The 24,179-nt window shown below is 26.6% G+C and overlaps 2 protein-coding genes across 5 annotated transcripts in view; both read left to right on the top strand.

The window, feature by feature from the left end:
* LOC129610760 (uncharacterized) overlaps positions 1 to 13,897 on the top strand; it is a 69,455-nt gene extending 55,558 nt beyond the window's left edge. Inside the window, exons 5-15 of one of the 3 annotated variants that reach the window (XM_055523454.1) lie at positions 5,805 to 5,925; positions 6,577 to 6,813; positions 6,980 to 7,104; positions 8,081 to 8,307; positions 8,366 to 9,806; positions 9,881 to 10,095; positions 10,383 to 10,451; positions 10,634 to 10,743; positions 11,544 to 11,684; positions 13,098 to 13,511; positions 13,574 to 13,897. In XM_055523454.1, coding sequence (XP_055379429.1) covers positions 5,805 to 5,925; positions 6,577 to 6,813; positions 6,980 to 7,104; positions 8,081 to 8,307; positions 8,366 to 9,806; positions 9,881 to 10,095; positions 10,383 to 10,451; positions 10,634 to 10,743; positions 11,544 to 11,684; positions 13,098 to 13,511; positions 13,574 to 13,771 — 3,298 coding nt within the window. In that variant the 3' untranslated portion in view covers positions 13,772 to 13,897. Of the gene's footprint in view, positions 1 to 5,804; positions 5,926 to 6,576; positions 6,814 to 6,979; positions 7,105 to 8,080; positions 8,308 to 8,365; positions 9,807 to 9,880; positions 10,096 to 10,382; positions 10,452 to 10,633; positions 10,744 to 10,875; positions 10,925 to 11,543; positions 11,685 to 13,097; positions 13,512 to 13,573 lie in introns of those variants that run through there. The other 2 variants (XM_055523455.1, XM_055523456.1) reach the window with 2 other exon arrangements.
* A 4,766-nt stretch (positions 13,898 to 18,663) lies between these two features.
* On the top strand, positions 18,664 to 23,705 carry LOC129610819 (inhibitor of Bruton tyrosine kinase-like). Of its 2 annotated transcripts, none has more exons than XM_055523565.1 (8): positions 18,664 to 18,735; positions 19,186 to 19,439; positions 19,523 to 20,105; positions 20,158 to 20,285; positions 20,345 to 20,500; positions 20,557 to 21,137; positions 21,204 to 21,327; positions 21,407 to 23,705. In XM_055523565.1, the coding sequence occupies exons 2-8, from the start codon at positions 19,417 to 19,419 to the stop codon at positions 23,148 to 23,150; spliced, it is 3,339 nt and encodes a 1,112-aa protein (XP_055379540.1). In that variant the 5' UTR covers positions 18,664 to 18,735; positions 19,186 to 19,416; the 3' UTR covers positions 23,151 to 23,705. The 2 variants fall into 2 exon arrangements, with proteins under 2 accessions (XP_055379540.1, XP_055379539.1); XM_055523564.1 differs by lacking the exon at positions 18,664 to 18,735 and adding an exon at positions 18,804 to 19,132.
* The last annotated feature ends 474 nt before the right edge of the window (positions 23,706 to 24,179 follow it).

The raw sequence follows: 24,179 nt of genomic DNA, 5'->3' as shown, positions 1-24,179 counted from the left end.
CTACAAAATGCATTTTTTGACAATTTTTTATATTTAAACTACAAAACATTCTTTATGTTCTCAGAAAAGTTGTTAGTGTTTTTTTTCTACCGTTATACAGTATGGTCAAACATTAAACTGACAAAACAGCCGTTGAAATAAACTGTTATCTGGAACCAGTTTTTTAAAATTTTTGATATCTTTTTCAAGACGGTAAATTGTAGGAGTTTTTATATGACTTTTAATTACTAATAAATTGTTTATTTCATTGAAATGATTTTTTCACCTCAAATTCCTAACAAGTTATCGCCTCCCAAAATTCATAAATTATAAATTTTCAGCGCCCTTAATTTCCGAAACTGTAGAAGATTTTCCAAAATGAGTATCTTGACACTTCAATCGTCGAATTAGATCATCGCTTCTTTAAATTTTTTTTTCTTTTGCTCATTCTAAATGTATGTATATGCAATAATTTGAAACACATATTTTTATATGTGAATGAAAGCAAATTAAACAATGTAGTAAAGTGTTCTTAAAAAGAGTATTTTTTTACTTGCTCATAAGGCAAAAGTACTATTTTACAAACCATTGGTTTGATGCAACTTTCTAATCATTTTAACGTAGTTTATAAATATTTCTTTCAAATAATATTGTCTACTACAGTATACTCGTATAATATAAATTTACGTCTATAATATATCGATACCATATAGGCAAAAAAGCAATTGGTATAAAATGGGAGTCAAGAACTCATCAGTCGGTACCAGGATTAATAAAAATTTTATTGCTTAATATCGTATACAAAAAAGTAAAAAGGCATTATTGTGTTTAAAATTTCTGCATATATACAAAATACTCTTTACGTATACAAACATATTAGTATAATACGAAATATTCATAAAAATCTACTTTACCCTACAATCTTACATAATATAATAGCAAAATTTCAACAAAACGAGTTGATCTTTCAACGTTATCGAACCATTTATCTACAGAATGAAAAGAAATAAAAATAATCCAAAAATGTTATTTTTTTTAACATGTTATTTTCCGAATTTAATCACAAGAACACCATCGCCTCAAAAGAAAAAAAAAATAAATTATAATATTTTATAGAAACAACTTTTTTAGCGCGTGGGGTGATCATTATGGGCCAATTTAATACGATTTATACAATCATCCATTTCAATTTTAAAAGTAAAACAAACTACATATATGCAAATAAAGTTTAAAATGCTATAATCATTGTGCATATCTCATGTATGTATGTATAAGATTTAATTTGCGTATGTATATATCCATAATGTAAAAATATCAAACACACTAAATTGCACTATACAAAAAAAAAAAAAATTTCTATAATATAAAAGTGGGCCAGAAAAAACGATGTTTAACTTCACTATAATGTCATTAAGGAAAAAATTTTTTTTTCATGAAATGTCGCCATGGTGTAACCAAAGATGACATGTAACAATCATCCGGTAATAATCAAGACTGTATTTGCATGTTTACCGTATTTAGTGCTGCAAATCTTATTATGTAATGTGATTGTTATTTTAAAATGTATGCATTTAATGTATGCGTGCGTGTATTTTAGAAGAAAATAAGAGCCCAATACATATTGTATAAATAAGAGACCAACTAAATAGATATCCCAAATTTTTAAATTTTAATACACAATAAACATACACAGTTTCATAGTGTACAGAAATATAATTTTAAAAAATAAGAGTTTTTAACCTTGTATTAAATTTAATCTGTAATGATTAAGAAAAACAAGTTGCATTATCATTAAAATTTATATCGTTATAAGAGTTTAGTTTGGAATTGCATTGGTGATTTAATCAACTTTTAGGACATATTAGATCTGACGAACTGAAACTTTACTGTATGGTACGATTTTAATTTTCGTCATCATTAAGAAAATATTAAACAGATTCGCATAAAATTTTCTGATTTTGTCTTGCACAACTACAGGACTTTTAATCTTTTGAGTAAATTAGTGGCCAATTTCATGTTTTTACTTATGTTATATACAAAGAAATAATCTAACAATTTCCTTGAAATCTATTATTTCGAGTGTGGTTATTAAAATAATAAATTAAAAGTAAATTTGTTGAAAGTGTCATAAGTTGAAAACAGAACCTTTACTATGGGCTAAATTTGCATTTTTCACATCTATAAAATTTCTTGTAAGAAAAATCTTCTATTTTTATATTTTCGATTTGGTTGTTAACGGCATATTGAGCGGAAAACTTTGCAGAAAATTCCGGTCATATAAAATGAATTTCAACTAAGAACCAAATTTTTATTTACCTATATATATGTAGGTTACTCATCATCATCAACTAAAAGGCTACTAAATAAATTTCATGGAATTTTGAAAAAAGTTTTTAAAGAACTTATTCAACAATACACTCGGTTATGTGTTAATCAAATCAGATTCTTTCTTTTTAAATATTCTATTTGATAAATTATTAAAAAATAATTTGATAAAAATCAAATCAAAATTGATCTTATAAAATTATCATAGAATTTCTTTCTAAAATATAAAAAATTAAATTTTCTTATTTTCAGAGAATTTATTTTACTTTTCCTTTATTTACTCTTATGCATGTATACATAATTATTTAAATGAATTATATTTTTAATCTTTGATTTTTTCTAAATGAGAGACAGTGTGCCAATGTCACTGTTATATCCTATATGAATTGATAAATATGTGACGTATGTGACATGATCTGTGACATCAACTCTGTGATGATCTGTACGAATTTTTTTCCCTATGTGCGAGTTATGAATAAGACAGACTATGACCTTAAGTTGTTATATCATCATATTAATTTATGCAAAAGTTTAGTACTGTGTACTTTTACTAACTAAGTTTAAACTACTATTGAAGTTGTACGGCAGCGACCACAAGGAGTCGAAAAATTTCAACGTTTTTTATCACACATAACAGCTCTAATAATACACTTATTTTCACTAGATTTCTATATTATAATTCCAATACCTTCTGAGATAATGCCAAATAACCTTTGGAGTTGCATGGCAGATACCAGAAGGAAATAAGCATTTTCAACGACTTTTATCAAACACATTGGCCCTACTAATATATTTGATTGTGTGAAATTTCAATACCACAGCTTTTATGGTTTCTAAGATATTAACAAAAAAATTTGGAAGTTGTATGGCAGGTATCCGAACCAGTACCACGATCATAACCAATTAAAATGGAGTTCTGGCCTTTATTATAATGAATTTTTTGCGAAAATTTGGTGAACTTAGCTCAATTTGTTTTTGAGTTATCGTTAGGACGGAATGACGGGCGGACGAACGGAGCTAAATCGACTCAGAATTCGACTCTGATCAAAAACATATGCTTCAGTCCATATCGCAGACCATTATTTCTTAGCAATACAAACGGTAAAGCAAATTGAGTATATCCTTCGAACACGCGTTCGTACGGTTATAAAAATATGTTGTGGTCAGCACATAACTGACCGAAATGTCGATTTAGTTTAGTAAAACTGTTACAGAAGACTATGAAAATGCATTTTCAACACTTTTTTTTAATTTTAAGGAAATTAGAAAGCTTTTAGTTAGCATACCCAGAAAAGTGTAAATTTGGCTCTTAGAAAAGATTCGCTTTGTGCCTCCCGAATTCCCTGAAAAAATCAAGGAAATTGGTTAATTATTTCTCTTTATATACGCAAAAATGTAAAATTGGCCCGTAAAAAGATACAGTTCCCGAAGTCTGATATATTCCAAAAGTTTATCAATCCGTGCCATAGCCAAAATAAACTTACATAAAAAATATCATCAAAATCGATTCACCAGAACTAGAGAAACACGCGTACACACACAGACCTACAGACTGACATCTCCCTGAAACTAGTTTATTTATGCTTCCCTACTATGGAGAAGTGCGTGCTGACCGAAAACACGATATCCAAAATTTGTTGCCATCCCATAACCTCCCTTACTGTATGCAATGCGGTTGGTAAAAAGATTAATAATAGCTTATAAGATTTTCATTTTTATGAAAAAGTGTCAAAATGTACATAATAAATGTTAAGTGGAAAATGAAAAAAAAACTGAAAATTTTAATGACATGATTTGAAGGGATAGAATTTTTTTTATATTTTATATAAAATCGAAATAACGACATTAATTCCTTATTCTCGTAAATTAAATGTAAAACGTGACTTAAAAGAATTTTTTTTATCCTGTACATCTAAGCCTCACGGTATTTTTTTTATAAATAAGTGCGTATAGCGAGAATTTAAAAATATTAACAAACAAAACGTATCTTCTTTCAAAATATTAATCAGGATTGAAGAAACAAAATGAAATATAAGTGTTATGTGTATCAACTTCAATTTTCACACTAACCAGTTCAAGAAAATAATGTAAAATCTGTTATACAAATTCGTTCTGCTCTTTCACAGAATATGTATAATATGTATATACATATGTATGTGAATTAACTGTCGCATTTATTTCACTTTGCTTTCTTGACTTCAATATTTTGAAAATTTCTTATTGTATGAATACGTTCACATGTACATTAATATGAACTTTAATATTATAATATGTACTTTCAAGATAAAATCAGAAAATAATCTGAATTAATTGATAATTGAATAATACACACGTAAAGGACATTATTATTAATATTATACATATATTATAGTTATTATTTTTATATATATTCATATCTTCATTGTTTTGTATACCTTACAGTTGCATAATATAACCAAAATAATCTTTATTTATACATATATAATTTAATTCCCTTTGAATTATATACGATCTTTTGTAAAAAATATCGTCTAGCAAATATACGACCTTTTGTCAAATTTTGAAAATCTTTCTTTCAATCACTTTTCTATTACTGTTCTATTCAATTTTCGTTTAAAGTAATTGTATTTTAATAACAACTCTTTATTTGGGTACTAATGGAGGCCAGTTGCCAAATAATTTGCGACTTAAAAAATATTCTTAAAAATTTTGTAAAAATACAATACATTCACAATTTTCACCAAATTTTGGAAGTCGGCGAAAAATTTATTTATAAATTTATATTATAAAATGTATACTATCCAAAGTTTTTGCATACTATTCAAAGTCTATCAAAATTTTATGGTAATCCACAATATTTTTAATAAGAATTTGCATAATCAATTGCCAAAAACAACATTAAAAATTAATATTGATGTATGAACTGACTGAATAATTTCTTCACTTGCTTTGAATCCAACCAAAACGATTCTATGTCGGCTAATATTTTTTGTTCATGTGAATCCATTGCATCAAGTTTTTCAGATGAATTCAGGTAGATGCCTGCATTGCAGATTGAACCAATTATAAACAACTCAAAACAGTAAAATTCAGCCTAGTTCCAAAAAGTTCAAAAACTAAGTTTCTACTCGTAGATATCTGTTTATATAATATTATAATTACACATAATATCATACCGGTTGTATCTAATATATAAGATACCTCAAAATCATATATAGAACTTTTTCGGACCATAGGTGGTTTGTGGCTAAATGATTGCCAAAATAAAAGTTTTTCTTATTTTTTATTTGATTAAAGTCTTCTATTTCTAAAGCTGTTGGAGCTCTTTATTTCACATTTTTTTAATAAATTTTTTTGTAAATCAGTTTTTTTAATCAGGTTATTCTTCATTTTTATGTTACAATTGTAACATAAAATGATCGAATTTATTAAAAGAAGAAATTAAGTAAATAAAATATTAAAAAATCGAAACTTTTCAATTTATGTTTTTAACTACATATTTTATTTTTAATTTCTTTCAGTTCAAGAAATGGATTTGATAAGAGTTCGTTGGATCGTTTAGTACAACTTTTCCGTCAAACTGTTGGTAATGAGAAGGAAATCAAACGTGAAGAATTTAAAAAAATTGTCTCATCAAAAAATGTAATTAAAAATTACTTAACTTAAGCCACAATGGCATCAAGCCAAAAGAATAGTGACTAGGTGAAATTCCATATTTACCTTTCCAACTTTGCTCAAAAATTTTTCCTACAAATTTTACCAAATACCTATTAGGTACTAATTTTTCCACAGATAAGATTACTGTTCTATAGTCACAAATGAAATTGAATATACATATGTACAAACATATGTACACATATATGTATACAATAATGTGTTTTTCATTTTCACCTAAAGAATAAATTTTTGTTCAGTTTCTTGTTCAGTTCAAAAGGGAATGAAAGAAAATGATATAAACGGACAAAGGAAACAAAAAAAAGAATAATTAAATTACATTCACGAAATACGAGTAAAAATAAAGACCCTTTTTTTCATATGCTCAATACAATGCTATTGCACAAAATAATCAGAAAATAATCAGACACAAATGTTGTAATTTCTTATTCTTCAATACTGAAAAAAAAAATTTGAAACGAAACCCATATATTTTTAACAGGATTTAGTTTGACATAACAGAGAAATTCTGAGGTAACTCATAACTCCCAGGCAATAGAGGCCCAGCTTTAATACATACTTAGATTTATGCAACTATATACATATGTTTTACATACAATATTTTGTTTTATTTTGCAGGAATTTTTTACAAATCGTGTGTTTGATATTTTCGACAAGGATAATTCACAATCAATTTCATTAGAAGAATTTATTGATGCTATGCATCAATTCTCTGGTCAATCACCTGAAGATAAAATTAAATTCTTATTTAAAGTTTATGATATCGATGGTGATGGATTAATTCAACATTCAGAGTTTCATGATGTTATTCGAGCTTGCATGGAAGAAAATGGAATGAAATTTTCAAATGAACAGGTATAGGAGCGTTATTTATCATTTGATTTGACTGAATTTTTACAATATCTTTAATAATTTCTAAGTCTTCTGTCGATAATTTTTGTCTAAAGTTAACTTCTATGAAATAAAGCAAATATTTTTTTCAATTGAAAGTTAAATAAGTAACTCATTTTAAATATCATAGATTGAGGACTTAACAACCGCTATGTTTGAAGATGCAGATCCTTTTAATAGAGGTGCAATTACATATGAAGCATTAAAAAATCAACTGGAAAAACACGGTGCATTATTAAATAATATAAGTATAACGTAAGTAGACATATACATAAATAAGAAAAAAACAAATATGTAAGTAGAATATAACTCATGAGTATGGGACGTTAAAATATTTTTTCTTATTTTAGAATGAGTGTTTTCCCAATAAGTCCTTGAAATGCTCGCTAATCGAATTTTACCAGAGGCAGGCAATATACAAACAAAAGAAAATTACAGCATAGTTTTTCTTTTTTGATAATCTTCCGTTTGTCGGCAAAAAATCATAGTTTAAAATTTAAACAGAATATTTCAGAAAATTTTTATTACATCGCAAATTCTTCTGTGTTGTCCTCATTTAAAATCGCACCAATGTCACTGAATCTATTAAATTTATTGGTAATTGACACTTAAAAATATGAAAGTTCCCTCTTCTAGCGAATTCAATCTTATCGGAGTCTGCCTCCAGCGTTTTCCAAATATTATTTAGTTAGCAAAAAAAACTGAAAATCCTCTTCTACAAAAAAAAAAGAAAATTCCTCAAAAATTACGGTTCACAACTTCGCCATTCTAAAACCAAGTAAACCCAAAATAGATACCAGACAATTCTTAAGCATTTAATGAAATTTTATAACAATTTACTGATACCTATATTATGTAATACTAAAAACTTAAGAATCATCACCATCAATCATTATTAATTTGCATTTCATTTTCATCTTATCTTAATAGGTGGACAGTAGAAAAAAAAGGTAATAATTAACTTACGCACTTATAGAATTTGCTAATTTTAATTTCCCAATATTTTCTGTATTTTTAAATTATTTTAAATAATTTATTCTATATTTTTAAATACTATCTTTTATCCTTAAAAATTTTGACAAATTAATTTAATTTCTGACACACACTTTTTTCTTATTTCCTGTATTAAATTTTACTAATTTTTCACAAAATTGTTTTTATTAGATAAAAAATTTTGCAAAAATTATTCAATAAAATTTGGATGTATTCTTATATAATTATATATACATAGGATTGATCGTTGGTTAGTTCCATTGGCGCAAGATGTTAAACAGCAAAAAAAAAAGAAACATAAAAAATTTCCGCTTCCACATCAGTTTTCAACGGCTTATGTAAAAAATAATCCAGCTTTGGTAATTTTTGTGTCACTTTATATATTAATTAACGTTGCTTTGTTTGTTGCACGTGCTGTTGAATATAGATGTTCAAATTGGTACACAATTATAGCAAGAGGATGCGGTAAATAAATTTTGTTGTTTTTGTTTTTCTTTAATAACTTTTAAATTTTATTTTATAGGACAATGTCTTAATTTTAATAGTGCATGGGTTTTAGTATTAATGTTACGACATTCTCTTACTTTCCTCCGATCAAAAGGTCTTGGTTCATATTTACCATTGGATCATAGCATCTATTTGCACAAAATAACTGGGATCGTAATATGTTTCTTTAGTTTGGTCCATACTATAGCACACTTATTAAATTTTAATTTAGTAATTGTTAATGATAACGAATACCGAAATGATGTAGAATGGCATTTTGATCCGCAAACTGGAAAAAATTTTACTACAATCGGTGATTGTAATTATACAGATCCATTAAATTTAAAAAATTTTACTGCTGTGGAATGGCTATTTACACCAGCACCAGGTATACTAGGTTTAATACCTGGTTGGGCAAATTTAACAGGATTCGCATTATTTTTCATTTTATTGATTATGTTTATATGCTCGCAGCCTCGAGTTCGTAAGAAAGGTAGTTTTGAATTATTTTATTGGACTCATTTACTTTACGTACCATTTTGGATTCTTTTAATAATACATGGACCAAACTTTTGGAAATGGTTTCTATTACCTGGTGTTATATATGGAATTGAAAGAACTATGCGTTTTGTGTGGATGAAATCTGAACGTGGTAATACATACATAAGTTCTGGACTTCTACTACCTTCAAAAGTTACCCATTTGGTTATTAAGAAACCTTTACATTTTACATTTAGACCAGGTGATTATGTTTTTGTAAATGTACCAGCAATAGCTGGATATGAATGGCATCCATTTACAATTAGTAGTGCTCCAGAGCAAGATGATTATATATGGTTACATATTAGAGCTGTTGGAGAATGGACTAATCGTTTATATCAATATTTTGAAAAAGAACAAGAACGCTTACATAATGGGGAAATTTCACCTCATGGTCTAAAAGAAATACAAGATAATGTTTTAATGGTTAACAAGGATAACGATAGCCAGCAAAAAGATTACTTAACAAAAAATATAGCACGTTTCAGTCATGCAGATAGCTTTGATACAGCTATTAATCGTAGTAAGGCAATTGACAAAGCTGCCGAATTAAGTGAAAAAAATGAAACAGGTTTGTTGAAATCCAATCGAATTAATAATACTGTTACCGAATCAAATAATATCGAAAATACAAATAAAACATCTGCTTCGACATCGAATCGACGTTTAAGTATTGATTATATCACAGAAAGTAAAGCAATTAAAAATTTTAAAGCATCCCTTCAAAGAACATTTTCAAGGAAAAGAAGTGACGCAGATGATCCATCATCTTTAACGGATACTGAAGATTCAACTCGAAATAGAGCAATGCCGGCGAGAAGAAAACTTACACCAGAAAAAAAATTGCAAAATTTATTGTTCCACAAGGCCCCGCTTGAAAAAAGTCTATCAATGCCAGATGTCACAACAAGAATGAAAAAACGTGAAAGAATGATGCAGTAAGTTCAAAATAAAAATTAAATTATTCATGATTATATAATAATACTTTTTTTTGTATTTTTATTCTATAAAGTTTAAGGGAATATCAAAGGTCGAATTCAGAGAAAACATTTGATGAAACAAAAATCCGCAGAGCTCGCCAACAAACACTTGGATTAGCATACCTTAGCCCACAGAATAAATCATTAGCTCAAAGTTTTCGTTATATGAGAAACAAACCAACAATTATTGCCTTTAAAACTCCTAGTTTAGAAAAATGTGACCAACGACCTTCTTCTGAATCAATGAGTAAGCATAAAAAGAACAAGTATACAGATGTATGTATGTGGTGTATAACTTTCATAAACTACTACAGTAAAATTTAATTTAAATAGAAAACAAACCGCTGTTCTTCAAAATAACGGCATTAAACTCTCAATCATAAGTCTGAAAACTCTCAATCATAAGTAACTAACCAATTTTTAAAACAGAATTTTAGAAAATTATTGAAATATTTACTGAAATAAATTAAAATATTTATGACGTGCATACATTCGTAAATATGTAACAAATAACGGAACATTTTTATTTTTTAGTTGTTTCACCAGGACTTTATACACAAAAAGAAGCAGAAGAAGGAAAAATAATACGAAATATCCCAACAGGTATAATTATTAGAAAAAAATTGTAATCAGAAAAAATTTCAGTGAATAATTATTATTGTTGATTTTGCCTAATTTTTAATTATTCCTGAATATCTTTTATTGAATAAAAAATCAAAATTCATATTATTTTTTTTACTTATTCAACCTTACCTTTTTTCGTATATTTTCTTTTTGAAAAATAGAAAGTTCATCAACTTCTTTATCGCCACAGTCAACAAAATTAGCAGCTGGTGGACAAAGTCAAACATCACATATACGAGGTATTAATTATCCCGTTGGAAAACCACTTGAGGTTTGTTAACTTTTCTAGTTTAACTTAGTCTAATTCATACTTAAATTTACTCACAAAATAACATAAAACAAATATATTTATAATGTGTAACGGTAAAATATTTATTCCAAAAAACGATTTGTTATTATATAGGTATACGCATGCACTTGACAATGACATTCGGTAGTGTTTGAAATCTGACAGAGTTACCAAATGAAAGAGAGACATAATTTATACTATATCAAATTTTTCTGTATTGTTTACTGTAACATAGAATTTACTGTAACATCGACATAGAATTTTTAAAAATTAAAAACTATTCTTAAACGTTTAATTTTAATGATTGATTAAGTAAAACTCTTAATTTTAATATTAGAATACAGAATTTTCAAGAAAATTTAACTCTTTTATTAAAAATTTCGTTTATTATTTATGTATAAACATATAATCTTATAACTTGAATATTTGTAATTATGTCATTGTTCAATATAAAAATCATACATACACACGATGTACTTGATAAAAGGGTGGATATCCTTAATTTGATATGCCTATAACCAAAAAACTGCATAAGGGATCTTAAAACTATTACACCATATGTATACTACATATAAAATCACTTTATATTCATGTTAGTCATTAAATACTATAAAATAAATACAATTTTTAAATAATTATGGTTAATGGCATATGTATATACATATATATATATATATTCATATACATGTATACTAGTTTCATGTCGTTGTATTTTAAAATAAAGAAATTAATAAATTTTTATATCATTTTTCTATTTTTAATGCGTATGTTTTATTTTGAAGGAAAGAAAATCTTGGGGAAACAAACTTTTGGCATCATTTAGATCAAAATCAAAACGGAGACGGGTTCAAACAAATAAAGATGACTTAATTGTTGTAGATGTAGAAAATGTTAATTATATACTACTTGATCGAAGAGTCAAGGTTCATAAATACATATATACTTTATATACAATATACATCAATACATATACACTATAATTAACAGTTATATTTTAATTTTCTCTACTAAAATATTTACATTTCATAAAACAAAACATGTACATATTTAGTTTAAGAGGCTTAAAACCTATGTGTGTGTAAATTGTACAACGATAATTTTGGTAATATATGTACATATAAGTCTAAATTACTGTAGAAAACATACCTGAACCGTACACACTTCAATTTTCAAATTCTAGACTTTTAAAACAATTATAATTAAACAAGTATTCACAAGATTCACAGTGCAATATAGCTCTGGCGCGAAGCAATAAAAGCCAACTAATGACAAATATCTTAATCACAATATGAATTTACAACGCTGCCATAATGCAACGCCAAGATCAAGTTAACTAATCTTTCCCTTTAGCGTTACCAGCAGCATAAATAATTTTTTTGCTAGAAAAGCATTTTTCTAATGCTGGAAAAGCATTTGAAATTAATACATAATTTATAATTTGAAAGTTTAAAACTTTTTAATTCATGTTGTGAAAATGTTGCACATTTTCACGTTAATAATTCTACATAGTGCTAAACGCAAAAACAAAAAAAATTTTTTTGTTAAAAATTTTACAAAAAAAAATCAATCAAATACCACATAGTATGTAAATTGTTTTTGGTATAATAATATTTTTAATGACATTAAAAATAAAAATAGGTTTGCGATAAATTTAATTTTCGTTGCACCAGCGTTTTTGGCGTTTCATTCTAAAAAATTATGAAATTTTGAATTATATTTCAAATTTATAAGTTGCTAGTGGCCTAGAATTAAAAGTCTGACTTGAAAACATATATAAATCTAACTTACCATCGAAAATTTCTGAGAGCTAGATTGATTTACTATGAAGTGTTGACAGAAACATAAAAATTTTTTATTGCATTTTCAACTCATATTGGACGATTTTTGTTTTCAAATCTCTGCGATTAAAATTTTATAAGGAAATTTGTCACACAACTAAAAACTTAAAAACTGTCAGCGAATCTGTAGCCCTTACCTATATTTTAAATGCAGTACCTAGTATTTTCACTCGTATTTTTATTTGTAAACTTTACGGGCCCCTCTAATGTTTATATAGAATAAAATATTTTTATAAAAATATTTAAGTTGTTTGTTTTTTAAATTTTTTCATTCAGTCTAAATTATACTTCAGTTTCCAATATAAGCTTACCTTAATTCAAATCCAAAATCAATTTGACGTATGAAATTATGCAATATTACAATATTATGCAATATTGTTGAATTAGTCAAACTGATATTAGATTTACGCATAAATTAAAAATAATTAAATTTAAATTAGAAGACACAATCTAAAAATTTAATAATGTTATATTTTTGCATATCCATTTTAAATTTAGATATTCATTGATGGCCCTTACGGCGCTCCATCCAGTCATATATTCCGCGCACAACATGCTGTTCTTATTGGAACAGGTATTGGAGTAACACCATTTGCATCCATATTACAATCAATAATGCATCGATACTGGAAAGCAAGACATTCTTGTCCAAGGTGTCAGTATGAATGGGCCAGTGATATTCCAAAATCAGTTATGAATTTAAGAAAAGTTGATTTCTTTTGGATTAATAGGGATCAACGATCTTTTGAATGGTTTGTTAATTTACTTAGCCAATTAGAGATCGAACAAGCTGAATTGGGTGGTGCCATGGAACGTTTTCTAGATATGCATATGTATATTACAAGTGCTTTGCAAAAAACAGATATGAAAGCGGTTGGTTTACAATTAGCATTGGATCTATTACATGAAAAGGTTCATTTGTTATTTTAAACAAATATTGTAAATTAAAATTCAACAAATTATTTATTATTTAGGAAAAAAGAGATCTTATTACTGGATTAAAAACAAGAACAAATGCTGGACGTCCAAATTGGGATAAAGTTTTTAAGCAAATAAGCGATCAAAGGAAAGGAAAAGTAACAGTATTTTATTGTGGACCTCCACAACTAGGAAAAACATTGTCCTATAAATGTGATCAATATGGTTTTGCTTTTAGAAAGGAATGCTTCTAAAAATATTAAACAAATTTTTTTACTATACATAAACAATAGTTTTACACCTATACAAGTGAAAAATTTATTAAAATTATTAATAGTGTGTAATTGATAATTTGTAAAGATGACAAAAATACAAGCTAATTAAAAATTCTATTAAGCAATATAAAATTTTAAAAATTTATAGAAATTAAGTGGAATAGTAAATCCCTATCGCATCGATTCATTTTTAAATTTACCTATTAACTATATTAAACAAAACTTATTACGCGATTTTTTCATATAATTTTTAAATGAAAACAATAAAATGTACTATTGTTTATTATTATTACAATTTATTATGGGACCTAATAATTGAAAATGATTACATAACTCTGTCTCTGATTTTTATATCACAACATTAAAGATAATACATACTTACATATGTTTGTAAATTTATAACAAAATCTGTTAAAAAAAAATTAATCATTTCTTAATCACGTATACATATGTACATACATAAATGGAACTCAACTACATTATCACTTTTTTTAGCGATTCGAAACTCAAAATAAACCAACCTCATTGCGTACGTACCAAATGGAAGTAGTTTTTAAATAATTATGCGATTGATGGGAGTTTTGTAAATCGGTCATAATTAGCAGTATAGCTTTTAAATGGAAATAGTTTGTTTTCTACGAGAATCTTATATTCTTGGCATTCAAAAAAATTTAAACCATCATCAGAATAAAAGTGTGCAACTACCCCATGCAATTCTCAAATTACTAACGCTGATGTAATTATACAAGAAAAGAGAACACAAGAATATTCTAATCAAAGTATATCTACTAACAAGTAGTTCGACTCGTTCCATTCCGTTAGTTTTCATTTGCATCTTGCTTCCAAATTCTTAAAATATTCCATTTTTTTTTAGAAATAGATGGTAATAAGAGTTGTGTAGGTAAGAAAAAAACAAAATATTGTAAACAAACGAGTGTATCAAAAACATTGAACTGAAATAGAATTAAATTAAGTTAGGTAAAAATTTTGTTATTTTTGTTTTGATAATAACAAAATTTATTTTTTCATTTTTTAAAATTCGAATGTATGAAAGCAAAAGAGTTTGAAATTTTATGTATGAATGTGCACATGCATGTACCTGGTACAGTAGATCTACACAGTATCAGGTAGTGACATAGAAATAAAGTAATTTATAAAGAAAAAAAGGTGTATGCATACAGATTACTTTATGAAATATAATTATTACCGGGAAATATATTATTCATGGGAAATATATTCTAAATTTATTAAGATTGAAATAAAAATAAAAAATTTAAAGATAATTTATTTATTTTATTTATTAATTACAAATGCCTAACACTAAATATTTAAAATATTTTCAAAAGTACATATTTACCTCTTCACATCTTTTGGCAACAAATGAAATTTTCGTCTCGGCTTTTTTTCATCTCAAACACTTCAAATAATGTTTACCCATTTTTATAAAAAAAAATATTTTTTTCACAACCATTTAAATTTTTTTTAATATTGTACGTCTTTTCAAAATTTATTTTTATTATTTTTAAAAATTATATTATATAAATTATAATAATTTTTTTAAACACTTTTTTTCTTCTTCGCTTTTATAATATAATACACATTTTTTGCCACCTTGTACTGGAATGAATTACAGAAATTATTGTGTCGCTTTTAAAATTCTTTATATTTTTCCTTATACTTTATATAGGAACAAATAATAAAGTGTCTCCTTTCAAAATTACATTATAAAAAAACAGGTTGACATCTATTGCGTACTCTTTCCCTCTCCCAAAAATTCTTATGTGTATAAAAATGAAAATAAGAAAGTATACTGCTTAACTCTTTTAACTAAGGGAATTTTTTGTATACAAATATTGGTGAGTGATTGCATTAGTGTGATGTAAACGGAGAGTCGAACTACTTGTTAGTAGATATACTTTGATTCTAATGTACATATAAATACTAAATTTTTCAAAAAAATATTAAGTTTCAGCTAATGTCATCAATACAAATAGTCAATAAGATTTCAATCATACACAAATTTAACGATTTTCATAAATTTTAACTTGTTTTAATTTACATTTTCTTATTTTTTCCTTAAAATTTGTTTTATATTTATTAATTTATAAAGATTAATTAATTGTAGAAATTTTTATTATGTATTAAAAATATTGTTTTCTTTAAAATTATAAGTTTTTATTTAATACAATAAAAAATGTGTACATACATATAATCAGATTTCAAAAAAAATTAATATCAAACAATATAATCAAAAGAAAGATTAATATCAAACAATATAATCAAAAGAAACAAACCTGACTCTTGATTTAATTCCTTAAAAATTCTCCAAAAAAATAAACTAAAATCTTGTCATTATTCACCTTTTTTAACTTCGTTTTTCCACAATTCTTTCCCCAAAATGTAAAATGTGGGTTTGTTCGGAATCATCAAATAAAAGTTGTACGATTTTGACAAAATCAAAAAAATGTTAAATTTCAATTTAATTTTTGATACAATTTATTTTTTTGACATATTGCATTACTTTACATTAAAAATCTTGGTGCTTTATATTATTTCATTTCATTGCTTATTTTAATAAGAAAATTTTTTGCTTCAATTTATTTTAAATAAAAAACATATAAGCATCTTAAAAATTTTGATACACAATTTGACAAATATTTCAAGGTTGACAACTTCGCAAACACAAAATCAAATAAATTCTGAACACAACGCATCGTCACATTCTTTTGCTAATGTTTCAGGAGATGACACAATGTGTCTGATGCTTCGTAGATGCAATTTCGAAGATACCCTATTTATTCACTTACTTATGTACTTATGCAAGTCTTCGGTTAACTTCCAAACTGAACTAAAACCAATTAATTAAATTTTTATAATAACGTAAAGTTTTTTCTGCTTATTTAAATAAAAAGAAAATTCGTGCAAGTTTAAGTTGAAAATAGGACAAGAGCGATTTTTCACGTTGAAATGTTAGAATTCATATAGAATATACACATTTAAAAAATACCAGAATCAAAGTCAAAGGAAATTACCGCCAGCGGTTAAATACCTTAAATCCCTATTTTATCGCTGACGCTTTTCTTGGCATAGTCTGTTTCCATTCAAGAGTAGCCATTAGTTTTGTCGTTCTGCTATTGTTCTCAGTTAACAACAGATATCGTCGTTCATTGTTTTATTTTTATGCTTACAATATTATTTTTTATAAAAACAGACTCTCTCTGTCTCTCTCAAAAAAATTGTTGCAACAACGCAAAAGGAAAAGGTTACAAATTGCAGTGCGTACTATAGGCACATTTAAAAAAAAAGCATTAAAAAATGTACTGGTTTGTTTATGTCAACTCAGACTTCAGTTTGGCCATTAATTTACAAAAAGTTAGTCTTTCAAGTTATAATCCTGTAGAACTTATCAAACATAGAATACGTTTTCCAACTTATAGTGTGTTGGAAAAAGTGTTCTATACACAAACAAAGTGTTGTAAATATTGTAATCTGCTGAGAATTCAAATTTCAAAAACGAATACAATATTTAAAGCTTATTTTGTCATTTATTGTTGCACCAAAATAAAAATGTGTCATTTTAACTAAAGTATATTATCTAAAAACTAGTTCGACTCGTCCCAAACCGTTTGCATTTCACTTCCAAATTCTCAAAATTTTCCATTTTTATTAAAAAATAGATGGTAATACGAATTGTGTAGACAAGAAAGAAATAAAATATTGTAAACAAACGAGTATATCAAAAACATCTAACTGAAATAAAATTAAATTAAATCAGGTGAAAATTTTGTTATATTTATTTTTATAACATCAAATTTTTTTTTTTCATAACAATAAAATTTATTTGTAACTTTTTATTTTTCATTTCATAAAAGTTAAGTAAAAACATTCGAATATATGAATTTCATATTTTATTGTATTGTACCAGACCTACAATTCAGACTTACAATCCAGACTTGCAATTTTAAGTCTGGTACATTACTTTTTGAACAAAATCAAGCAATAGATAAGTCAAAAATTTCATATTTTATTGTATTGTACCAGACCTACAATTCAGACTTACAATTTTTGTCAACCAGACTTACAATCCAGACTTGCAATTGTAAGTCTGGTACATTACTTTTTGAACAAAAACTACTGAAAATGATGACATTATCATTTTTACAATATTTAAAGTTTTCTCAAGTTTTGTAAGGTACATACAATGTATGGTCTTTTGTTGTATGTACTGTCTATGCCTATGTTATATGTACGTCAAGCTTTAAAATATTTGCAATCATGAACAGTACAATTCACACCTGTTATCTGTAATTTATAATTAACATTAAGAAAAAATAATTTTGTTATCAAAATAAAACTAATAAAATTTTTACCTAACTTAATTTAATTTTATTTCAGTTCAATGTTTTTGATACACACGTTTGTTTACAATATTTTGTTCCTTTCTTGCCTACACAACTCTTATTGCCATCAATTTCTAAATAAAAATGGAATATTTTAAGACTTTGGAAGCAAAATGCAAACGAAAACTAAGGCAATGGAACGAGTTGTACTACTTATTATAGATATACTTTGCTTATAAACGCAGCACAGCGGAGAACATCCAAATGATTAATTAAATTCGTTTAAAAAGTACCTGATTTAAAATTTTATTCAGTTATTCACGAAATTATTTTAATTCAGTTATAAAAAGTATGAAATTGCGTTTTGTGAAAATAGTGGAGAATTATTATTTGTGGAGGTTCGTGGCTATGGTGAAAATATTGTAAATCAATTTTTATACATAAGAGAGTACAAAAATATTCCGCTATAAGCGTTTTTAAGCATTTTTATCGAACATTCGATTCATGGCATTTTTAATTTTTTGACAGTACTAAAAAGTTAAATTGACAAATAAAAAAAAACCGGATTATTTATTTTGAAAAATAAGAACGATATTAAATATAGTATGTAAATATTTATAAAGAATATCTTGCAAATTTATTAATATTGCGAAATTAAGCTATGAAACAAAATCTTGTTTAAGAACTTTACGAAAAAATTTTGAAAATTTCCACGTTTATCAATTTTGACATAAATATTACTATGTAGTAGTGCTAAAACTAAACATTTCATATCATACATACATACTAAATTTATTAGGATTTTTTCATATAAAATACTTAATTTAATCCTGTGATGAATATAAAAAATTTCGAATATGATTGCACAAAAAAATGTAAAAATATCAAACATGGACAGAGCGTAACCACCGCATTAACGAAAAGATCAATTGAGGAAAATATTCTTGCAACCTATATAAGCAAACTCTGTCAAAACTTTGCTGACATTCGTGATTATTTAGTAAAATCTCGTAAAATATTTTTCCAATATTAATTAGAATCTCAATATTCTAGGGTAGAACTGGACTACACATTGGGTCTTCGACAGGCAAATATAAGTTATGTGAATGGCTTTTGAATAACGGAGCATCAATCAGTAGTAAAGATAACGAGTCTGGAAGTAGTGCTCTACATAGAGCATTGTTCTATGGATGCATTGATTGTGCTGTTTTACTAATAAAATATGGATCAAGTCTTGACTTATTGGATAATGATACATGCCGACCATTTCAAAATATATGCAAAATGAAAGAAATTGTAGTGAATGCGTAAGTAATTTGAATAATGCACTTTGATGTTCCTGTTATAAGTATCCCCAATTTTCAATTTTTTTTCACAAACATGTATTTAGCCCAAATTTTAACGAACTTCTTGTGTGGGGCAGTAATAAGAATTATAATCTAGGTTTTGGTAAAAACGATTTTGCAAATATTCCCCAATTTATAGATGTATTTCGAAAAGATAACATATCTATAACTTCATTTGCACTTAGTCCTTTTCATGGTATGTTTCTTGACAAGAAAGGTCATTTATATGCGGTTGGTTCTGGTTCAAAAGGTCGTTTAGGTGTTAACTCAGAGAATGATGTGGCTGTGCCAAAGCGAGTGAACAAAATAAATATTAAACATTCTGAAGAAAAAATCTCAAAGTTATCGATTTCGAGATATCATTCAATGATCCTAACAAATAAAGGAATTGTGCATGTTTGTGGTTCCAATGAATTTAAACAGTTAGGAATCAAACCCCCACCGGAGAAATTATTAGCATTCAAGGAAGTTCCATACTTTCACCAATGCGCAATAAATGATATTTTAGGAATTTCAGCTAAGGATTTTTATTCAATAGCTTATACAAAAGCTGAAATATATATTTGGGGAAAGAATTTAGGACAGTGTTCCAGTATCGGTCTTGAAGAAATTTTACTGCCAAAACAGGTAATTTCCAATTGAAATATTTCAAAATTTAGAATAATGCTAAATTCTGAAGATTCAAATCCCGGACTGTAAAGAAATTGAATTTGTGGAAGCGTCCAATTCTGCATTAGCGATATCTACTACAGGAAAACACATATTTTTATATTACAACTATAAAATTAAAGTTATTAAACCACCCGTGTGAGTGATAATGAGCAAATTTCCGTGTGCGACATAATTATAAATGTTTCTGTTTTTAGTCTAGAAGCTGTGAAAAGCTTGTCTTTATATGATCCTGAAATACAAAAAACAAAAAACAGATCTAAAGAAAAATCTCAACCAATTTTAAAACTTCTACTGCTTAGTGACACCAATGTAGTCTACATTTGGTACGAAGACGTTCAGCAATTTTTAAGGTAGATAAATTATTATCAATTGTAATGAGTAAATAAAGTAAAATTTTGAATTACAGATGCTCCTTTTCCCCTTTTAAGTTGTCGGTCATAGATAAAATTTTTTTTAAACATAATCAGATTTTTCTTATGTCTCAGGGAGATGTGTTTGTTGGAAAATGTAATAAAATACCAATATCAAACATTATAAAAGAAAGCGAAACAGCATGGCTCTCAAGTAATCAAACCAAAAAGGATATCAATGGAGATTATAAAATACGCATTGAATTAGCACGTGTCGATGGCATAGACAGGGCTGTAGATATTTGTTGTGATGAGAGTTTTGAATCTTTTGCTGTACTACAAGAACACTCTAGGAAATATTTTGTTTTGCCAAAACTACATTCTGAAGAATACAACTTTAAAAAATTATTAAATGATGTAAGCGAATTCGATGCAATACATGATATAGTGTTTCATATTGATAACGAGGTATTTTACGCTCACAAGTTGATAATTTACTCTCGTTCAAAAGGCTTAAAAGAAATTATTATGCAACAAAATAGTAAAAATATTTATTTAAATTATAAGAACTTCACGTCAAAGATGTTTGAAATGATTCTTAAACATATTTATTGCCACTATTTTTTAACACTAGATGGTAAATAATAATTTTTTTATTTATAATAATGTAATATGATGTATATGACTTTTAAATAATTAACAGACATGGATGATATCAACAACAGTTTTTTAACAAATTTCAATGAAAAAGAGTCTCAAGCATTAGATATTTTAATAGAAGTAGCAGAGAAATTTACTTTAACGGATTTTGTCTTGCATATCAAAAGGTAATTTCAATTTACCACTTTAACTTAAAAAAATTTTTAGTGACTAATACATTTTCATTCAATCACCATTTCGGAATAGTATATTGGATTTGAACTCGGACATAAAAGCATTTGACAAAACAAAAACTAGATTTACCCGCATAAAAAGATTAAATTTTCCAGAGTTGTATGATGTAAAAATTAAGTGCGCCAACAATCAAGAACTGTTAGCTCATAAATGTGTATTAGTTACTCGGTTGGAATATTTCAATATGATGTTTACAAACAGTTGGTGTGAAACAACTGCCATTAGTTTAACGACGATACCAATTGAGTATATGCAACCAATATTAGACTTTCTTTACACAAATGACATTGAAAACTTTAGGAAACAAAATTATAACGAAAATTTCTTATACAATATGATAGTAATATGTGACCAATTTTTTATAAATCGTTTGCGTAAACTTTGTGAAACATTAGTTTTAGAAAAAATTTCTATCCGAAGATGTGGTGAAATGTTGGAATTTGCAGTCGCTTATAACTGTGAAATTTTAAAACGTGGCTGTATGGATTTTATATGCCAAAATTTGAGTCGCGTATTGTTTCAAAGAAGTTTAGAAATGTGTGAGCCGCAAACATTAAAATATTTAAACATGCATTATCGACAAGTTTTCCAAAATATATTTGATTTTCGAGTAATTACCCCTGACAGTGAAGCTATTAGTGACGAAGATCTACTGAAATTTGTAGGTGACTCAATTGTTGATTTGGACTATAAATTAAAAGATGATATGACATCTTTAAAAAATGTTAAAAAAGGAAAGTCTAAAGAAGAAAAATTTAAAAGCGATCGAAGGAATTATGAAAAAGATGCAATATTAAGTAAATTGAAAGAATTAAATATGGAAAATGAGAAAGATATGTTAGATAAAGAAAAACAATTGGATCAAAAAGAAATAAATCACGTTTTAAAAGAAGCTAATGAAATTAATGAGAAATTGATTGCAGATTCAAGTTCATGGACGAAAATAAACAAAAAAGAAGAAACAAGAAAAAAGTCAATCGGTGGAAATATCAAAGCAAATAATATTCTCAAAGAAGAGAAAAAACAAAAAGAAAATTTTGTTAATTTAAATAAAATTATAAGTTCTCCTCCAAATACAATTACTCGTAAAAACAGCGAAATTAAATCAGAAATTGAAAATATTGAAACTAAAGAATATACAACGCACCACAGTTTAAATTTCGGTGATTTCACACCATATAAGAACAGCAAAATGTCCCAAAAACAAAGAAAACGCTTATCAAGTGAAACATCTTTAAAAAGTTTTGATAGTTTTGCTGCAGAATTAAGATCTTCCACCAAACCTATCGACATCCCAGTTGAAAAAGCAAGTGTTTGGGGAAACGTAACAACACCACCTAGTAATTTAGATCATTCTTCGTCTTTTTCAGACATTATTCGATCAACTCCTGATAAAATTAGACCGAAGTCTTTAGAATTTTGTGAAACTAATGCTCAGTCGGAAAACTTATCTTTTAAATTTGATATCGATATTTTAAATAATAATAGTTTTAAAAAATCGACTGGAGCGACTCCAAAGCAAAATTCGATTATGTGTTCATCAAAGCTCAATCAAATTCTTGAAGAAGAAAAGCGTCAAAAAGAATACTTAGAACATGTGCGAAGTAAATCGCTAGTACTAACGCAAATTGAAGAGAAAGCAATAGCAGAATTGGGAAAATTTTATAACGTCGATAATTGTGAAGACGAAATCATTACAATATCTCGTAGACCAGTTCATATTAATTTCAATTTGCCGACCTGGCAAAAGAACTAAATATGGAAAATAAAAATTTCAGTGTTTGCTTACAATTTTACAGCTGGTATGATACATTAAAATAAGACAAAAAGTATAAGAAAGTTGTAAATTTGCAATACAAAAATGTATTTGTATGTATATGTATGTGGATTCATTTTTGGTAATTAACCAAATTTTGATTTATTATAAGTTTGCAGGTATATACTGTATAAAGTATATGTACTATACAATTACTGTGTTTGAATCATACTTTATTTTGTTCTAATAATTTAATCTTGTTAAGATACACTGTGGCAATTTTATAACAGGTTTTGATGTCAGAAATAAGATAACTTAAGAAATAGTAAGTACTACATTTTAATTTATTTAATTACAATTTCATCGGCTTTTAGAGTAATTCTTCAATTTAAGATTGTATTATTTTTTATGATACATCATCCTCAGCTATACAGAACTAATATGTTCCGAAAATCTTGTCCGTAAATCGCATCTTTTTACTTACATGACGTTACAACCACATACATACATATATTTTTACCTAAACTTATATAAGTACATATATTTCTCTTATTAATTTGCAAAAAATATGGTAGTATTTTAATATTATTGTAGCATTTATTACAACATTAGAAAATAAGAATCAACAAGAAATTGTAATTCTTGGAAAAAAAGCAATTACATACATACATAAATTCTTTGCATTATTTTGTTCTGATCCCCGTTTGATATAAAATATTGGTTTTTATGTGTCTACATAATATTTAACATACATATATATGTATGTATGTATTTATATCTAAACAAAAAAATTCCTAGAATTTTTTTTTTCATAAAAATTGGAGGGATGAGTGTACATACATTAGTAGTACATTGCGCGTACTGTGTATAAAAACATACATATGTATGTATCTTGTTCAACAATTTACTATTAAATTAATTTCGCATTTAATCCGAGTAAAAATGTTCTATCGTTTTGTAAAGTACATTTTCGTGAGTTCACTTAAAATTTTAGGTGAATTTTAAGTAAAAATGATGTTCTAAATTCCA

The sequence above is a fragment of the Condylostylus longicornis genome, unplaced genomic scaffold (assembly GCF_029603195.1).
Source record: "Condylostylus longicornis isolate FDR11 unplaced genomic scaffold, ASM2960319v2 ptg000048l, whole genome shotgun sequence".
NCBI lineage: Eukaryota > Metazoa > Arthropoda > Insecta > Diptera > Dolichopodidae > Condylostylus > Condylostylus longicornis.
Note: the sequence above shows the minus strand (reverse complement) of the source record. Positions and strands in the feature narration are given on the sequence as shown.

Bases quoted from the DNA above. Each gene is read 5' to 3' on its own strand.
- LOC129610819 (XM_055523564.1), top strand. From the start codon at position 18,968: ATGAATATAAAAAATTTCGAATATGATTGCACAAAAAAATGTAAAAAT. The intron at 19,440-19,522 runs GTAAGTAATTTG...ACATGTATTTAG, and splicing joins AAAGAAATTGTAGTGAATGC to CCCAAATTTTAACGAACTTC. The intron at 20,286-20,344 runs GTGAGTGATAAT...TTCTGTTTTTAG, and splicing joins AAAGTTATTAAACCACCCGT to TCTAGAAGCTGTGAAAAGCT.